The 19,457-nt window shown below is 44.7% G+C and overlaps 1 protein-coding gene across 2 annotated transcripts in view; it reads left to right on the top strand.

Moving 5' to 3' along the window:
* Window positions 1-19,457, top strand: part of EEF2K (eukaryotic elongation factor 2 kinase) — a 59,815-nt gene that overhangs the window by 34,824 nt on the left and 5,534 nt on the right. The window contains exons 10-16 of one of the 2 annotated variants that reach the window (XM_004705734.2): window positions 55-256; window positions 11,156-11,223; window positions 13,565-13,642; window positions 14,442-14,504; window positions 17,208-17,342; window positions 17,506-17,694; window positions 18,936-19,060. In XM_004705734.2, the coding sequence (XP_004705791.1) occupies window positions 55-256; window positions 11,156-11,223; window positions 13,565-13,642; window positions 14,442-14,504; window positions 17,208-17,342; window positions 17,506-17,694; window positions 18,936-19,060 (860 nt within the window). The remainder of the gene's footprint in view (window positions 1-54; window positions 257-11,155; window positions 11,224-13,564; window positions 13,643-14,441; window positions 14,505-17,207; window positions 17,343-17,505; window positions 17,695-18,935; window positions 19,061-19,457) is intronic. The other variant, XM_045284423.1, reaches the window with a different exon arrangement.

The following is a 19,457-nucleotide window of genomic DNA, read 5'->3' as shown; positions in this document are numbered from 1 at the left end:
CCATTATCCCCAGCGGGTGTGTAAGTGACCTGAGTATCCTATTCACGTCCTCAGCAATCAGCCAAGACCATCTTGAGGGGAACAGAGGAAAAATGTGGGAGCCCTCGAGTAAGAACCTTCTCTTGGAACCGCCTCCCCCCACAATTTCGCCTGTCAGAGAACTCTGGAGATGAGAACATGAGTGACGTGGCCTTTGACTCTCTGCCCTCCACACCATCTTCAGCCACGCCGCACAGCCAGAAGCTCGACCACCTCCGTGAGTGCTGGTTTGGTCCCTGATCACTGACTGGAGCCGGGCAGGCACCTGGTAGAGCAACGTTAAACTGGCTTTCCCTTCTGTTAGATCGTCAGGCGTGCAACCCAAGACTCCTGGCTCAGATCAGTTCATGGCTGAGTTATGTTGATGAACTTTAAAGAAAGAGGTCATCCAAATGCTACAAAACCATTCTGTTACGGAAAACAAAGCCACACATTGTAATATATCTTTATTCGACCGGATGCCAAATTTGACAAAACAAAACACCAAATAAGGAAAACTGGATCCGAACCTCCCTTAAAGGGTCAACCATCACCACTACCCAATGTGGACCAAGCTCTCCCTGAGTTTTGTTTTGTTTTTGTTTTTTAACTTTTTATTGAGAGTTAAGACAGGGCTTATTGTTCCTATCATCAATTTTGTTTTCAACAACTTAAACTACTTATCAAACTCCCAACTAGCTTGCCCTGCCCCAAATTCATTTCTCTTTTCCATTTTGGAATTCTACCTTCCCCTTCACCGAAGTAAACCCCTGTCTACCTCCTAGCCTATTGCTTCACCTTCCCTTTTCCCACTACCCTATAACCACCCAAGTCTGTGAAAACCTTTGTCTTGGTTTTTCATTGATAACAATGATCTCACATAATATGTGTGCTTTGTGCTTGACTAATTTCACTCAGCAAAATGGTCCCCAGGTCCATCCAAGCCATGAAGTGCTTCACAGTTGTGTCATTTTTCTTTAGCAAATGCTTAATATTCCATTATGTGTATGTACCACCGTTTCTTCCTCTGATATGGGCATCGAGGTGGTTTCCATCTTCCTGAGATTGCGAACAGCATGGCAGTGAACATAGGAATGCTTATATCTGACAGCGCTATGGCTTTTACTCCTTTAGGGTATAGACAGACCCAGCAAAGCAATTGCTGGGTCACATGACATCATACCACTTTGCACAGTGTTTGCACATTGCTGAAGTTGCACCAGCAGTGTATGAGGATTCCAATCACCCTCTCCAGTGTTTGTTATCTTCTCTTTTCTTGGACTTTGCCATCAGTGCCTCTGGAAGGTAGTATCTCATCCTTGTTTTGATTTGCATTTCTCAGATGGCTAGTGGCAAGGGGCATTTCTTGATATGTTTATTGGTTGCTTGGATGTCTTTGGCGAACTGTCCTTGTCCTTTGCCCATTTTTAAATTGGAGTTATTAATCTTTTTTCTTGCTGAAGTGTTGTGATTTTCTATAGGTTACAGATTCGTTTCTTGCCTGCTGTTATCAAAATAATTTCCCCAGTTTTTTGGGTTCTCTTTTTATTCTTTTATTGAAGTTTTTGATGCACACAGTGTCATATTTTTAGAAGATCCCAGTTATCTGTTGTGTCCTCTGCAGCGTGTGTGGCTTTCATTGTGCTTGATAGTGTGTTTATACCCTGTACTAGGGCCCTTAAGTTTGTCCCTATTTGCTTATTAATTATGTTTATAGTTCCAGAGTTTACATTTAGGTCTTGAATCCATCTTGATTTTACTTTTGCATATGGTGTGAGGTATAGGTCCCCTTTCATTCTTCTGTGGTTGGGAATAAATTTTGACAGCACCATTTGATAGAGAGAGACTCTCTCTCTCTGTGTAATGTCTCAGCTGTTTGTCAAAGATCAGTTGTCTGTATGTCTCGATGTTATTAGGCGCCAACGAGTCAGCTCCAACCCACAGCAGCAACCCTGTGCACAACAGAAGGAAACACTGCCCGATCCTGCACCATCCTCCCAACGGTTCCTGAGCTTGAGCCCCTTGTTGCAGCCACTGCGTCAGTCCATCTCACTGAGGGCCTTTCTCTATTTTCTGCTTGCTACTTTACCAAGCACGATGTCCTTCTCCAGGGACTGGTCTCTCCTGACAACATGTCCAAAGTATGTAGGATGAAGTCTCGCCATCCTTGCCTCCAAGGAGCACTCTGGCCGTACTTCTTCCAAGACAGATATGTTTGTCCTTTCAGCAATTCAAGCCATGTTCAATATTCTTGGCCAGCACCACGGTTGAAGTGCATGGATTCTTCTTCGGTCTTCTTTATTCAATGTCCAACTTTCACATGCATGAGGCAATTGAAAATAAGATGGGTTTATTTTCTTGATTCTTTATTCTGTCCCATTGTTTTAGGTATCAATCAATGTACAAAACCAGGATGTTTCAACTGCTATGGATACGTGACAGGTTTTGAGGCAGGGAAGTGAGGGGCCTCCTATTTTGTTCTTCTTCTTCAGAAGTTTTTGCTGATCCTGGGTCTCTTTCTTCAATAATGATGGAATCTAGATTGGGATTGCATTATATTTATAGATTGCTTTGGGTAGTATTGACCTGTTCACAGTGCTAAATCTTTCTATCCATGAATATAGAACATTATTCCATTTATCATTTATGTAGGTCTCTTGATTTCTTCTTTCTTTTTTCTTTTTTTTCAGGTCTCTTGATTTCTTATAGTAGTGTTTTATAGTTTTCTTTGTACAAGTCTTATTTCTCAGATTAAGTTTATCCCTGAGTATTTGATCATTTGTGTTGCTATTGTAAAAGGTATTGTTTTCTTGATTTTCGCTTTCTTTGTTAGTGTACAGATTCTGATTGATTTTGATATGCTGATGACATATCCTGTATATTGCAAAATCTTTCATTATTTCCGATGATTTTCTTGTCAGGTCCTTGGCATTTTCTATGTGCAGAATCATATCATTTACAAACAGAGTTTAACTTCTTCTTTGCCAACTTAGATGCCTTGGATTTCTTCTAGTTTTCTAATAACTCTGGCTAAGACTTCCAGCAGGAGGTCTGGTGGCACAGTAGAATGTAGATTGGGCTGCTTGCTACAAGGTCTGCAGTTTGAAATCACCAACCGCTCCTTGGGAGAAAGATAGGCTTTATCCTCCCATAAAGCATTATAGTCCTGGAAACCCACAGGGGCAAGTCTGCTCTGCCCTGTAGGGTCGCTGTGTGTCGGAATTGACTCAATGGCAGTGTTGAATCAGTGTTAAATTCCAGCAAATGTTGTAAGAATGGTGATAAAGCTCATCCGTGTCTGGTTCTCCTTTGCAAGGGGAATGCTTTCGTTTCTCCTCATTGAGTGAGATGTTACAGTTTTGTGTAGATGGCCTTTATTATGTTGAGACATTTTTCTTCTATTCCTATTTTGCTGAGTGCTTTTATTAGGACGGGGTGCTGGGTTTTACCAAATGCCTTTGCTGCATCAAGTAATGTGATCATGTTCTTTCTTTTTGTTATTTAAATGGTGGATTGGATTCATTATTTTTCAAATGTTGAACTATCCTTGCATACCTGATATGAATCCCTCTTCATGATGATTTTGTGGTTCTGTTTTTTGATACCTTGTTGAATTCTATTGGCAAGGATTTTGTTGAAAACTTTTGCATGCATGTTCATAAGGGATATTGGTCTGTAATTCTCTATTCTGGTAATGTCTGCCTGGCTTTGGTATCAGGGTTATAAAACGAGTTTGCAAGTTTGTTGTCCTTCTGTATATTCTGGAATAGTTTGATTAGAAATGGTGTCAACCCTTCTCAGAATGCTAATGTCTTGATCTATTTCTTTTGTTATGGGTCTGTTGAGTTTCCTACATCAGTCTGTGTTAATTTAAGTAGGTAGTGTGTTTCTAGAAATTTGTCCATTTCATCTAGGTTTTCAAATTCATTGGTGACAGTCCCATTCTATTCATATCGATCCTATATAGTATACTGTTATTATCTTCTTTAATTTCAGTTGGTTCTGTTGTGATGTCACACCTTTTATTTCCTATTATTGATACTTATGTTATATATATCTTCTCCTTCCTTTCCTTTGTTAGATTTGCTAGTGGTTTGCTGATTTTTTTTAATCCTTTCAAAGTACCAACTTATGACACACACACACCCCACACACACCCATATTTCTGATTTTCCATTTCATTTCTTGATGCTCTAATCTCTATTGTTTCTATTCTTTTGGTCACTGAACGTTTATTTTGTTGCTCTTATTCTAATTGTTGAAGATGTTAGATGCTTGATTCTTTTTTGTTGTGCTATTTAGTGCTATAAATTTTCCTCTAGTTATTGCTTTTACTGTGTCTCAAAGGTTTTTGTATATGTACTTTCATTCTCATTTCTTTCAAGGAATTTTTAAATTTAATTCATTATTTCAATTACTCAGTAGTGTGTATTCAATTACATGGTGTATTGGATCTCTTACTGTTATTGTAGTATCATCTGTTTCTCTCTTCAACTCCATACCAGTTTGATTAATATAGTTTGAGGGTCTTTCATTAGGTATGTAAATATTTATTTATTATGTTTTGTCTTCTTGTTCTGTTATCCCTTTAATCGTTGTGCAATGCCTCTCTCTCTCTCATGATGTATTTTGCTTTAAAGTTTATTTTATCAAAGAGTGTTACTGCCTTTCCTAATATTTTTGGTTGCCATTAACTTGATGTTTTTTCCCATCCTTTGGATTTCAGTCTATTTTTGCCCTTTTGTGTTGTGTTTCTTGAATGCAGCATATTGATGTGTTCTGTCTCCTTATTTAATAGGCTACTCCTTTTTTTTTGTATTTCCTTTTTTCCCCAAACCATTTTATTAGGAGCTAATACTGACATATCATTCCATAGTTCAATCACATTCTTTTTCTTAACTGAGTACATTTAGTTTATTGACAATTATTGTCATTCTTAATTTGTGTGGGTTTGTTCCTGTCAATTTTGCTGTGGTTGTGTGTGTGTGTGTGCTGTTATTGGTTTCCTTGTTCTTCATAACTTTCTGTGCTCAGTTCCTTTTGTTTGTGGATTATCTTGTCCTTGTTTTTCTACTGTTATTTTATTTTTACTATATTTTTATAATGTTCTTTTATTTTGATAAGGGTTTTCCATTTCCTTTGAGATTATATTGTAATTTTTAATTTCTTCCCAAATTTCACACAACCTAATCTTGCTTGCAAACTGCCTTCGTCCTTCTCCATTTGAGTGTTTTGTATCTAACTTTTCTTCTTTGTTCTCTTTTTGTCATCATTGCAGATTGCTGTCTCTGGCTCCATGTTTTCAGTCTTTAAATTTGTTTTATTTCAAATTTAGCTTAAAGTGGGTTTATTTCCGAGTAGTAATGGGTGTATATTGATCTCATCAGATTTATGTCTACTGCTATTGTTGATTTTCTGTCCAAAGAATTTTCCTTAGAATTTTTTATAAAGCTGGTCTTGATTTTACCAAGTCTTTTATTTCTTCTTGTCTATCCTTTCTCCTTCATACTGAAGTGTATTTTTGCTGGCTGTAAAAATCTGGTTTGCACTTTCTTTGTTTCAGAGTTTAAGTATGTCATTCCATCACCTTCTTCTTACCTGTATGATTTCTGCTGAAACGATTCAAGCTTATTCTGTTAGTTCCCCTTTGTGGGTGTTTTTTTTCCCTAAAGCTTCTCTCAGCATTCTCTCCTTGTCTTTCTTATTGGAGAATCTGAACGCAAAATGCTGCCGTGATTTTTCTTTAGGGGGTTCTCTGTTTTAGGGTTCTTTTATCTTCTTGAATAGGTATTTTCTCCTCCTTTATGATTACACTAGTTTTCTTCTAGCAGTTTTTGCTATTTTCTCTGCAATTTTTGTATGTTTGTTTCTTTTTCACTGTTCTAGAACCCCCGTGAAATGTAAGTTGTCCCTCTTGATAGTGTCCCACACAATTCTTACTCTTTCTTTAGACAGTTTTGCTCTTTTTGTCAATTGTTCTTATAGACTAAAATCAAAGTATTTCTCTTCAAACTAACTAATAGAACTTTCTATTGCTTCAATTTTATGACTATGCTCCTTTAAAGTGTTGTCTATTTCTCTTATTACTAATCTTCTGGATTTTTATTTTTTTGTTATTTTAAGACTTTCATTTTTTCCCATATTTCTTTTTTTAAGAGCATTTTATTTTTATTTATTTATTTTAAATCATTATATTGAGGGCTCATACAACTCATCACAATCCATACATACATCCATTATGTCAAGCACATTTGTACATTTGTTGCCCTCATCATTCTCAAACCATTTACTTCCTACTTGAGCCCTTGGTATCAGCTCCTCATTTTCCCCCCTCTCTCCCTGCTCCCGCCTCCCTCTTGAACCCTTGATAATTTATAAATTATTATTATTTTGTCATGTCTTACACTGTCCGACGTCTCCCTTCACCCACTTTTCTGTGGCTCGTCCTCCAGGGAGGAGGTTATATGTAGATCCTTGTGATTGATTCCCCCTCTCTCTCCCACCTTCCCTCCACCTTCCTGGTATCGCCACTCTCACCACTGGTCCTGAAGGGATCATCTGTCCTGGATTCCCTGTGTTTCTTGTTCCTATCTGTACCAATGTACATCCTCTGGTCTAGCCGATTTGTAAGGTAGAATTGGGATCATGATGTGTGGGGGGATAGTTATGGGGAGAGGAGGACGCATTTAAGAACTAGAGGAAAGTTGTATGTTTCATCGTTGTTACACTTCACCGTGACTGGCTCGTCTCCTCCCCGTGACCCTTCAGTAAGGGGGTGTCCAGTTGCTTACAGATGGGCTTTAGGTCCCCAATCTGCACTCCCCCTCATTCACAATGATCTGATTTTTTTGTTCTTTGATGCCTGATACCTGATCTGTTCGACCCCTCATGATCACACCGGCTGGTGTGCTTCTTCCATGGGGCTTTGTTGTTTCTGAGCTACACGGCCGCTTGTTTACCTTCAAGGCTTTAAGACCCCAGACGCTATATCTTTTGATAGCTGGGCACCACAAAAGATCGTTTTATTAGGGCTCTTACAGCTCACAACAATCCATAGATCAGTTGTATCAAGCATATTTGTACATGTGTTGCCATTATCATTTTCTAAACCTTTACTTTCTATTTGAACCCTTGGTATCAGCTCCTCTTTTTTCCCTCCCTAGCCCCCCCACCCTCGTGAACCTTTGATAATTTATAATTTATCATTATTTTCTTATCTTACATTGACTGCTGTCTCCCTTCACCCACCTTTCTGTTGTTCTTCCCCCTTCCTCCCCTCTTCCTCCCACCTTCTCCCTACCTTCCTGGGATCGCTACAACCGTTTCTGTTCCTAAGGGGCTTATCTGACCTGGATTCTCTGTGTTGTGAGCTCTTATCTGTACCAGTGTACATGCTCCAGTCTAGCTAGAACTGAAAGGTAGGACTGGGGTCATGATAGTGGGGGTGAGGATGCCACAAAGAAGCAGAGGAATACTGTGTGTTTTATCAGTGCTGTACTGCACCCTGGTTGACTCATCCCTTCCTTGTGACCCTTCTGTGAGGGGATGTCCTATTGTCTACAGATGAGTTTTGGGCCTCTGCTCCCCCTCATTCTCCACAATATGATTTTTGTTTGTTTGTTTGATGCCTGTTACCTGATCCCATCGACACCTCATGATCACACAGGATGGTGTGCTTCTTCCATGTGAACTTATTGCTTCTTTGCTTGAACCCATAGCTCTTTTGATCTTTTTCTCCATCTCTTGGAAGTACCTGAATATCATTCTCCTGAATTTTTTTTATGGTAGTGCCAATGTCTGATTCCTCAGGTCCTTTGGGTCTATATGTTGGTCATTTGTTTGTGTCAGTCTTTCCTGCTTCTTTGTGTGACTAAGATTAACTACTGTCTCCATAACAGCTTGGTGCAGCTGTTAGGAATGGAAGATCATTGAGTCATGTGGGGACAGTTAACTCTTAAACTGTGCAGGAAAGGAATATAAACCAACACACAAAAAGCACTGTTTGGGTAGACTCTCCCTGCAGCCCCAGAGAACAGTAACGGGGATGTGGGAGGCATCCTTTTTGAACTATTTGGATGGGTTCCGCCCCTCGGTCATAAAGAACTGTGGGGAATTTCTAGCTGGTGCCTCTTTCACACAGCTCTGCAGGTTTAGAAAAGAGAAAAATAACTTTAAAAAACAAACCTTGTGTCTTCTCTGTTTGTCTCAGCCCATAGGCAGCTGCCAATGAGTGAGAGGGAGGAATCTGGCCCTGCCCTGCTTGTAACCCTACTTGTTCGGTGAGAAAAAAAAAAAGGACAGTATCCCACACAAACTCTGTTGCCCCTGTTTCCTTGCTAGAGTGTGGGCCAGTGCCCTGTCCAGGTCTCAGGACTCCTCAGGAAACAGGGCTGGTTTGATCCCCACCCCCTCCCTCCCCCGTCCTCCCAGGCAAAGCAGCCCCGGGGTGTGGAAGAGTCCTTCTGTCTGCAGCCCCGGGGTGTGGAAGAGTCCAGGCTTGCTTCATTCCCTTCACTTCACGGTTACCGTTGTCTTCTGATATTCCCGGCACCTGACTTTTCTTCCGTGGTGGGTTTTCCTGCTTGTTTTTGAGGGATTCTGTAATGTACCGGGATCGGCAGTCACAGTAACTGTAAGTCTCTTTTTGTGTTCCTAAATAACACTCTATTGCATTTTAGGTGGAAGTTTATGCAGCGAATCAGGCTTTTGTTGAACAGTGTGTATACTGCGTGTTCCGTGCCATTCATCACAGCTGGCAGCGCGTCAGCATTCTCATGAGGTCCCTCCTGTTCCCATTGGTTCTGTTTCTGTTGAGCGAGCCTTCTGCCCCTCCTTGCCGGCTCTTCTTTGCTTTGGGGTAAATGTTGACTGTGTGGCCTCGCAGACTCCATTGTTTAAGGGAGTACATGACGCATGAGTGATCCTGTTTATTTTATAAGGCTGTCTATTATTTGGTTGCAAATGACCTCCAGAAAAGTTGTAGTTCTGAGTTCAAGGGATCTCTTAAAGCGGTATTTTCAGGGTTCTATCTAGCTTGTCTGGCCTTTATTAGGGATTTGAATTTTGTTGCAAATTTTTCTTCCATTTGGTTTCAGGCCTTCTGCTGTGTCTCTGATCAAAATGGTCAGTAGCAGTAGGTGGACACCATCGAGTTGTGTGGGCACAGGCTGCCCACTCGGTGCTTCTTTGAGCCTTTGGTTCTTTCCTTCTTTTCGCTCCATGTCAGTAGAGACCAAGAGACGCAGTGGCTTACGTTCTTGAGGAAGAATTGTTGCTCCTTCCTCCCCACCCTCACGTGGATGCTGACATTATTCTTTCCCAGTTTGCTCCCTTCTTTAAAAATTAAAAAACAGATAGATAGATAAACAATTCACGGTATATCCACACAATTACTCTGCCATATTACTCTTCCATAACAAGAAATAAAATCCTCATAATGCTTCAACATGAAACATAAGTGAACTTTGCAAGTATTATGCTATATCAGATAAGTCATTCATAAAAAGACAAGAGGAACAACAAGTAATCTAAAATCGATGGCAAGGAGGGTATAGGACGCCTGGTAGGGATTGATCAAGGTCAATGTAACCAAGAGGAATTACTGAAACCCGAATGAAGGCCAAACATGATACTAAAATAAGAGGAAAGTAAAAGGAAATAGAGGACAGAACTCGGAGGCAAAGGGCATTGATAGAGCTCTTAATACAAACATGTACATATGTAAATATGTTTATATATGGTGATATATATAGACTATGTACATATATTTATAGGTTAATATTAAGGTAGCAGATGGACATTGGGCCTCTACTCAAGTACTCCCTCGACATAAGAACATTTGTTCTAATAACCTGGCATTCCATGATGCTCACCTTCCCAACATGATCACCAAAGACAAAGCGGTGCATAAGCAAATGTGTAAAGAAAGCTAATGGTGCCAGGCAATCAAAGATATGGCATCTGGGGTCTTAAAGGCTTGAAGTTAAACAAGCAGCCATCTAGTTGAGAAGCAGCAAAGCCCACATGGATGAAGCACACCAGCTTGCGTGATCATGAGGTGTCAGTGGGATCAGGTATCAGGCATCAAAGACCCAGAACAAAAAATCATATTATTGTGAATGAGAGGAGTGTAGAGTGGAGACCCAAAGCCCATCTGTAGGCAATTAGACATCCCCTTAAGAAGGGTCGCAGGGAGGAGATGAGCCAGTCAAGGTGCAGTACAGCATTGATGAAACATACAGCTTTCCTCTCTGGTTCTTTAATGCTTCCTTACCCCCACTATTGTGACCCCCAATTCTACCTTACAAGTCCGGCTAGACCAGAGGATGTGCACTAGTACAGATAAGAGCTTGAAACACAGGGAGTCTAAGACAAACAAACCCCTCTGGACCAATATTGAGAGTAGCGATACCAGGAGGGGAAGGGGAAGGTGGGGGGACAAAAGGGGGCCAATCACAATGATCTACATGTAACCCCCTCCATGGGGGACAGACAACAGAAAAGTAGGTGAACGGAGATGTCGGTCAGTGTAAAACATAGGGAAAAAATTAAAAATTATCAAGGATTCATGAGGGAGGGAAGGTGGGGGAGTGGGAAAAATGAGCTGATACCAAGGGATCAAGTAGAAAGAAAATATTTTTTAAATGATGATGGGAACATATGTACAAATGTGCTTGACACAATGGATGGGTGAATGGATTGTGATAAGAGTTGTACGAGCCCCCAATAAGATTATTAAATAGAAAACAACATGAAAATAAAAAATTGTTATGATCCCACTTAGATGAAATATCTAGAATAGGCAAATGTATAGAAACCAAAGCTTACCAGTAGATACCGTGGGTAAGTTGGAGGGGGTGTGGGGGGAGATGAATCCTTGCTTAGGGGACACTGAGCTTTCTTTTAAAGGTGATGGGAAATGGATAGTGTTGATGGTTGAACAACATGATGGATATGATGAATGCCATTGAATTGTACATGCAAAAAATGTTGAAATTGAAAATGTTTTGATACATAATTAAAGGGAAAGGGGAAAAAAAGACTTGGTGGCAGGTTCAGCCCTTCCTAGGTTGATCTAATTGATTGAATCATTCCAGCAGTGGAACCAGTGAATTCTCTCCATTTTCTCCCTGTCCAGACTGGCCAGTGTTCAGTGACCTGGATAATATGGCACCCAGAGACCATGACCACCTGAGCAACCACCAGGTGAGTGTAAAGAGTTGGGCGGGAGGCTGTAGGCTGCAGCTGAAGCACAGGTTAGTAGAGGAAACTCACTTCCAGTGAGTCTTCAGATTCAGAGTGAACGGGGCACCTAATTCTGCTCTGGGCAATGCGTGGAGGGCCTGGAGTCATGCAGATAAATCTCAGCCTCCTGGCCAAAGCAGAGGGTCCTACTCGAGAGTTGACAAGGGATGGCCAGATGGAAGGAGCTGAGGCCATTCCAGTTCCCAGAGGGGGCGAGACAAGAGAGAAGCCAAACCAGCAGCTTATCCCTGGGTCTGCTTCAGCCACACATGGTGGACAGTTGTCTCTTAGGCCCATGTGGCCATGGAACACATAATCCCTGCAGCTGCGATGCGCATGAGTTTGTTAAATAGAGCTCAAATCCTCCAGCTTCCTGTGGTCTCAACGGTAGTGCATTTACATTCCAACATATTTTATAGTGTCAAATTAAACATGTACATTGAGTCACTGGGTGGCACAAATGGTTACACACTCAGCTGCTAACTAAAAAAGAGCCCTGGTGGCACAGTGATTTGTGTGCTTGAGTGCTAGCCATAAGGTCAGTAGTTCAAAGCCACCAGCTGAAAGATGTGTCAGCCAGTGTTTCAAGTCCTCCTTACTTTCAGCCAGGAAGCCAGACACTATAGTCAGATGCTAATATTTTAAGTGCTTGGAAGAAGTTTTCACTTAATATTCACAGCAGCTTTAGGAGGTGTTATTTTTTTTGTTGCTGTTTAATTAAAAATAATTCGAGAAAATTTTAAAATATTACTTTTTCTTTTATGTTAGAATAAGGAATACTTTCTCATGGTTCAGAATGAAAAGGTATGAAAAGTTACACAGTGAAAATCTCCCTCCCACCCATGCCCTTCAGCCCCCACTTTTTACCCCCAGTATTAGCAGATGCTGGGTCAGTACTTTCGTCATTCCTGACTTAGAGATGCAGAAACAAAGGTGAACCACCAGCTCAAGGTCACTCCACTGGCCAAAAATGAAGCCAGTATTCAAAACCCAGGCAGTGGAATCCTGTAGCCACCTTCCTTTGCGGCTGCCCGCATAGTTCCTTGCTGCCTTCGGTTTCCCCAGAATAGGATGGGCATTTCCCCTGCTTCTCAGTGAGGACACTGAGGTTCCAGGAGGTTGGCCGTCTTGCTCAGGAGGCAGAATGGAAGTCCAGAGGTGGGGCTTAAATAAAGCTCTATGTCCCTGAGCTTGGGCTCTGAGTTCTTCACTGGAAATGATTCCAAGAGTGGGAGGGTGAGCCCACATTGCAGTAGTTGGTAGGTGTCAGGAGTGGCACTTTGGGTCTGACCTACCATCCACTTTCAGACACAGCTTTTTACTCTTGAGATTCTACATTCAAGTCTGTGCATTTATTTGTCCCTTAATTTTAAAAGTTAAGATATTAAAAAAACAAAACAGCAACTGTCTTTTAGCTCACAAAGCAAAGGTCTGGCAGTGTGGGCAGTGGTTAATTAAGCTTTATCATTTTCCAGAGACAAGGCAGGGCCTTTTTAGGAAATCAAGGATACTTGGGGTGGAGCGGATCCCTGCCCAGACCAGAAGCCAAAGCTTCCATGGTGTATGTTGAATGGCTTCCTTCCACTTATGGGAGTGATACCTAGCATCTTTAAAAACACAGTTTTTTTAAAAAATTAAAACATAGTTTATAAAAAGGTTATTGAAGTAAAGATAATAAGAAGGGTGAATTCATAAAAGGAACCCTGGTGACAAAGTATGAAACTGTTTTCCTGCTGATTAATATAAATGTTATATATATAAATAGAGTACCAGATTCCCTTTCAGAACAGACCTTAGATCTAGAAAATTAAAAATAAACAAACCTACGCCTGGGTAGCCTGTGTAATTTAGGTAGAGGACTCAGTTGTAGTCAGTAGTTTTCAAAACTGCACTTTGGTCCAGGCTCATATCCCTGAAACCAGTTTTTATTTTCCACCTGTGAAATAGGTGAGCCACTCTCAGTAGCACGTGTTGCACTTTCTCACCCTTTGATGCCAGTGCCATCATTAATCCTGGTTTCATGGCTAAGGAAACAGCAGCTCCGAGAGATGAGGCAATTCCCCAAGGGCACAGCTGGTGAATCGCAGGGCCAGAACTTGAACCCAGCCTGTCTGGCTGCAGAAACCCTGCTCTTAACCACTGCTTTATACTGCCTCCTGACACCTAACCAGGAAGAGGCCAGAGGAAGAGATTATTGTGCAAGTTATGGGATAAAGGAGAGAGAGAAATTGGCTGGGGGGGCCCAAATGTCACCCCTCTACTCAGTGGACCCCTGGAACCTAAGGCCATCGTCTCTCCACAGGACGCTGAGGACAATAAGGACAGCGGCTACCCCAGCGAGAAGCAGAATGAGCTGGATGACCCAGAGCCCGAAGAACACGTAAGGACCCCTGAGGAAACTAGATCAAGATCACTTCCTTGTCCAGGAGGGTAAAAGAACCAGAAGCGAGTCCCAGTGGGCCCTGGAGGGTCCTGAGAGAGGCTTACAAGTGAATGGATAAACAAGATCCCATAAAGATAAAAGCAGGAAGAGGATAGGGTAACGGGCACAAGTAAAGAAACAGATATGCTAGTTTAGGCACAATTAGGTTGAAAATGATGGACAACTGTTATAGTGATGTTGGAACCTTTCTTGGCTAAGCTGAGGATGCTGGTTAATGGACCAAAATGGCAGTGCTTCCAAGGCAAAGGAGTGTTAGCAAATCCTGGGAAGGGCCCCAGACGTTGGCTTCTCCAGCCAGGACCCGCCATTCAGAGATTTCTCCCTGTGTCCAAATTGAACCTTGTCACCAAGTCCATTCTTGCTGGGAGACCTTTGGCCTCAGCTTGGTGGTTGTGAATAAAAAAAATGTTTTGGCAAGAGGATGGACTTGGCCCCATTTCGAGTGGCTTCCACGGCCCTTTCCAGAAGGGCCTGCTGGGATCCCATGCTTCTGAACCGGCTCTGTCCGTACACACAAGGAAAGAAGTTCCTAAGGCTTTGACTATACTGGCACAGGCGTCCGTGCCTGCTGCCCAAGTATCCGCTCTGCTTAGCAGACAAGGCCTCTGGTGTCACCTGGGAGGGTTGAACCAGCTCCCCAGAGGAGGGCCCCCTAAGGAGAGTCACTTGAGGAGGGCGCAGTCAGTTCCCCAGGCAGAAGGCCTCTTTGAATCACTGTGTCTCTGCCTCCATTCAGGGCTGCTCCAATGGGAACCGGAGATGCGAGTATGACGAGGACAGCCTGGGCAGCTCCGGACGGGTAATGACCCCCAGGAACTCTCTGGCTGCCGGCTTGTTACCTTTGCCAGCTGTTTGCGATTCTCCTCCCCTGCTCGCCGCTGCCTGCCCGCTTGCCTCACTCACCTCCTACAGGAAGATTTGCTCTGGTGCAAAATCTGTCCCCACCCCTTTTATTTTCCTTTTTAAATATTTTATTGAGCTTCTGGTGAACATTTACACAGCAGATTTTATTCCTATTCAACTGTTTCTTTGCCTTACGTCAGTGCCGCTGGCTACATTTTCCACGTTGTTGCGATACTCTTCCATTCTGGTGGTTCTTTTTCTTTTCTTCTCGTTTCCCTGCCCTTCTCCCAACCTCCTCCTCTTTGCTCTCGGATAAACCCTGACCATTTGGTCTCATACAATGGTTGTGTTATTGTGTAAATTAAAAGGAGCCCAGCCATCAGGGTGGGGGCGGGGGCGGGGAATACTGTTTATTTTACGAGACAGTCTTCGATTTAGCCGAAAAGTAGTTTCAGTCTAAAGTTTAAAAGGGAGGGAGCCTCAGGAAATTCCCCTAGTCTCGACAAGTTTAATAAGTCTGGGCTTTTTAAAAGAACTTGAGATTTGCTCTATAATTTTAACCCATTCTATTCAGGATCATCTATTGTGACCAGAGTCAGAACAGTCAGTAGCGGGGCACCAGCTGGTTCCCCTGGGCTCTGGCTAGGTGAGGCTATGGGGCTATGGTTTGTGTCAGCAACTGGTCTTCTAGATGAGTTCCTTCCTTCAGTCTTCGGTTTCCTTCTTCCTCTTCCGGAGCAAAGAAACTAGTAAATATTCTTTGAGCCCCTGTTCTGGGCAGGATGCTGTGTACGGAGCTGAGGGCATTTGTGGGGAGATTAGAGAGGACCAGCCCATCCTTGAAGGGAACTAATAGCAGCAGAACCCACCTGTTAAAGTACTGCCAGGTAGGTGTTTACAGGATTGGTTCATGGACTTCTTACACCCTCCCATTCCATCACAACTACCTACCACATTGTATGTGTAAGAACGGGAGGGTTAGAGACTTCCCCAGGCTCCCCAGTTAAGGAAGTGATAGGTCCAGGATTCTAGCCAGCCCTTGTCCTCAGATCCCCGAAGCCTGGTCTCTTCACTTCCACGCCAGTGAACCCAACCCTGAGTCAATAGTGCCCCCAGGTGACACTGAACAATGTCTAGTGGTATTTTTGGTTGTCACAACCAGGGATGCTACTAGCATCTAGCCTCGATGTCCTCTGCCAAATGTCCTACAGGACAGCTCCCACGGCGCAGAATGACCTAGGCCCCCATGGCACGAGCACTGCGGTTGATACACCGTGCCGAGAAGACATAATCCGATAAGGAAATGCCACCTGGTAAATCATCAGGCCGGTCTGCTAGCGTGATAGGGAAGGCTCTGGGGTCCAGTCTTGAAGGTAGGTAGGATTTTGGGAGACGGGACCAGAGCGGGAAGAGGGACCTTCCAGGTGGGAGAGAGCCTGGCCTGGCAGAAGAGGTGGAGCTCCGGATGGGGCTCGAGAAGAGGGTGTGGGGTGCCCTGGGCTGACGTACCTGGTGGCTGGATCACTAGGCACATTCCTAGGCCCGCTCTTGGTGCCACTCAATCAGTCAGACGGGGGAGCTCTGGATGGAGTTCCTGGGTGACAGTGACTGTGCTTGGCTGCTCCCTGAAAGATTAGAGGTTTGGGGCCACCCAGGGGTGCCTCAGAAGAAAGGTGTGGCAATGGTTTCCAGAAACCCAGCCATGGACTCCCCCCACCCTCCAGCCCCCGGGGGTTCAGTCCCACTGTAATATACATGAGGTCCCCATGTGCTGGAACTGACCCAAAGGCCACTGGTGCGGGGTGCACCTAGAGAGCCATGTGGTCCCTATGGGGAAGCGAGAGGCCCAATTCTGGAAAGCCAGCCCTCTCAAAGTCGTTGGTGACCCTGACTCCTCAGGCTTATCCTACGAGGAGCTTTCTTCTCCTCAGTGAAAGTTTGATTCTCGGCACACACACCACTGCCTGGCTCTGGCCCAAGAGAACCTTTGGACCTGGAAGGGAAGATGTGTTTCCTAAGCCTGTTTCCCAGCGCCCCATTGCCCCAGTGTGTGGCATCTGTCGTTATTCACAGAGATAAGCAAAGTGGATTTGCTGTGAGGTGTGAAGTCAGACCCTTCTGGCACCTTGCTTGGGGAGCTGGGTGAGGGTGGTGGGGCTCAGCCAAACCCATATTGCCGAATGAGAGGGGGACCCGCCCCACCCCCCTGCCCCCCAGCTGCTGTAATCCTTTCTGCTCTAGCTATCCTTTGGCATCCACGAGCTGGCTGAATTTGAATCAGTAGAAACAGGTGGTGTTTGTCTAAGGCAGTGGTTCTCAACCTATGGGTTGCGACCCCTTTGGGGCTCAAACAACCTTTTCACAGGAGTTGCCCGATTCATCACAGTAGCAAAATGACAGTGATGATGTAGCAACGAAAACCATTTTATGGTTGGGGGGTCACCACCACATGAGGAACTGTATGAAAGGGTCGCGGCATGAGGAAGGTGGAGAACCACTGGTCTAAGGAAATGGAAAAGCTAGGGTTCTCCGCCCTCTCCCACCAGCAGGCTCTGGTAGCAAGGGCTGCTACAGCCGGTGTCGGTGAGGAGCTTCCAGCGCTCAGCCTCCTGTCTTCTCTGGCCGGTAAACTCCGCCATGCCCCGTTCTCTCCCTTCAGGTGTGTGTGGAGAAATGGAATCTCCTCAACTCCTCCCGCCTCCACCTGGCGAGGGCTTCCACTGTGGCCCTGGAAATGCAGAGGCTTAATACTCTGGACCAGGAAAAGAAAATCGGGAAGTCCATTTTGGGGAAGGTATCCATGATACCCATTCTGGAATCCTCTTTGCACTAATCCGGAGCCCCCAGGCTCAAACACCCCTCCGCTAATCACTTCCTCCACCAGGCTGTCTGGGTGGCCCTTGGGCTTGGCTTTGGGCTCCCAGATGGCCAGGCTGACATTGAGGTCCTTGTGGCAGGTGCATCTGGCCATGGTGCGGTACCATGAGGGTGGGCGCTTCTGCAAGAAGGATGAGGAGTGGGACCGGGAGTCGGCGGTCTTCCACCTGGAACACGCGGCTGACCTGGGCGAGCTGGAGGCCATCGTAGGCCTGGGGCTCATGTACTCACAGCTGCCCCACCACATCCTGGCTGATGTCTCTCTGAAGGTGAGGGGACGCAGTCAACCTGTTTCTCCATCCCGCCATTGATAATGGAGCCAGGCAATGTCCCAGTGTGCTTTGGGCTGGGTGGAAGTGGTGTGTGCCTTTGGTTGGGGGAAAGGTGACAGTCACCTCATCAGGCCACCACATCGTGAGAATCCTGTGGGCAACATGAAGAAGAGCTCCTGGCTGGGGCTTCTGTTCTCCTGTCCATGGTCAGTTCTGGGCACCCCCTCAGTGCTTAGAACAGAGCCAGCACACCGAGAGCTGCTCAGTTCACCTTTGTTGGATGGATGCATGGAGAGATGGGTCTCTAAGTTACACCTTCGGGCTGAATGAGCGTCAGCCACGTCGAGTTTGGGCGGTGGGCAGGTCCAGCAAAAGGGGCAGGATATGTCCAGACCAGAGGTGAGAGACAAGATGTAAACCAAAAGACAGGAAGCCCATCAACAGCACTAGAGGCCGGGCAGGAGGAGTGGTACAGGGCACGGGTCAGGGTGAGGTCTAAGATAACAGGATATCGTTGCATTGGGAAACAAGTGGAGTCTGCTCCTTCCTCCCCGCCCTGGCACTCAAAGAGGACAAGATCTGGCATGGTCTAGGGCAGGGGTTCTCAAACTTTTTAAACGGGCCAGTTCACTGTCTCTCAGACCTGTTGGAGGGCTGGACTATAGTTTTAAAAAAAAAACTATGAACAAATTCCTATGCACACTGCATATATCTTATTTTGAAGTAAAAAACCAAACAGGGCAAAAACACTCGGCGGGCCGCATGTGGCCTGCAGGCCGTAGTTTGAGGACGTCTGGTCTAGGGAGTACAGACCTTTCCTCGGGAGAGTTAGAGGCTAGCAGATCTGTCCCCATCCTCCCTACCCCGTGAGTCCAGGGTGTAGATGGACAGAGTGACTGGGCCAGCCCATGGCCCTCCTCAGGAGACCTGGCCATGGTTCAGTGGAGGGAGGGGGCCTGTGCTATTAGAGAATGGGAAGACTTTTCAGAGGTTTTTATTTAAAATGTTTTTTAATATGAAGAGGTTTACAGTAACATTCCTCTCCCACCCTGCTCCTCCCTTCTCTGACAGCTCTGTGTGTGTGTTCATGTCCTTGTTCATATGGGTATGTGCGTGTGATGTGCATATATAAGTTTATGTTTATAATTTGCTGGGAGAAGACTGATGAGGGAGATCCTGGCGGCCGCGTCTAGTTCAATTCTCGTTTGCTTCTCCCCTGCTTTGGTTTGTGTTGACAGGAGACAGAAGAGAATAAAACAAAAGGATTCGATTACTTACTGAAGGCGGCTGAAGCGGGGGACAGACAGTCTATGATCCTAGTGGCGCGAGCTTTTGACTCTGGCCAGAACCTCAGCCCAGACAGGTACCGTGGTGCTCACTCAGGCGGAGCTGGTGAGCGCCTGGCCGGTGGGTGGGCGTCCCCCCTTCACTATTAGCGTAACCTGGGCATCCGTCTTGGCTCCCCCTTACCGGTCCAGTAACCCTGAGCAAGCTCTATTCTATCTTTCTGGCCTCAGTTTCTCCATTTGCAAAATGGGCATAATTACAGAACACGTACCCCAGGGTGGTTGTGTGAGGATGAAATGTGATGGTGCTTACGGGGCACACAAAGCCCCAGGACACGGCAGTCATTTTAGTCTTTATATGCACTCAGAGTGACCCTATAGGACACCATAGAGCTGCCCCTTTGGGTTTCCAAGGTGTAAATCTTGATGGAAGCAGAAAACCTTCTTTCTCCCAAGGGATGACTGGAAAATTCA

The sequence above is a fragment of the Echinops telfairi genome, unplaced genomic scaffold (assembly GCF_000313985.2).
Source record: "Echinops telfairi isolate 266 unplaced genomic scaffold, ASM31398v2 ScPeMD7_5;HRSCAF=22, whole genome shotgun sequence".
Classification (NCBI taxonomy): Eukaryota; Metazoa; Chordata; class Mammalia; order Afrosoricida; family Tenrecidae; genus Echinops; species Echinops telfairi.
This window is presented reverse-complemented; position numbering and strand designations above follow the sequence as displayed.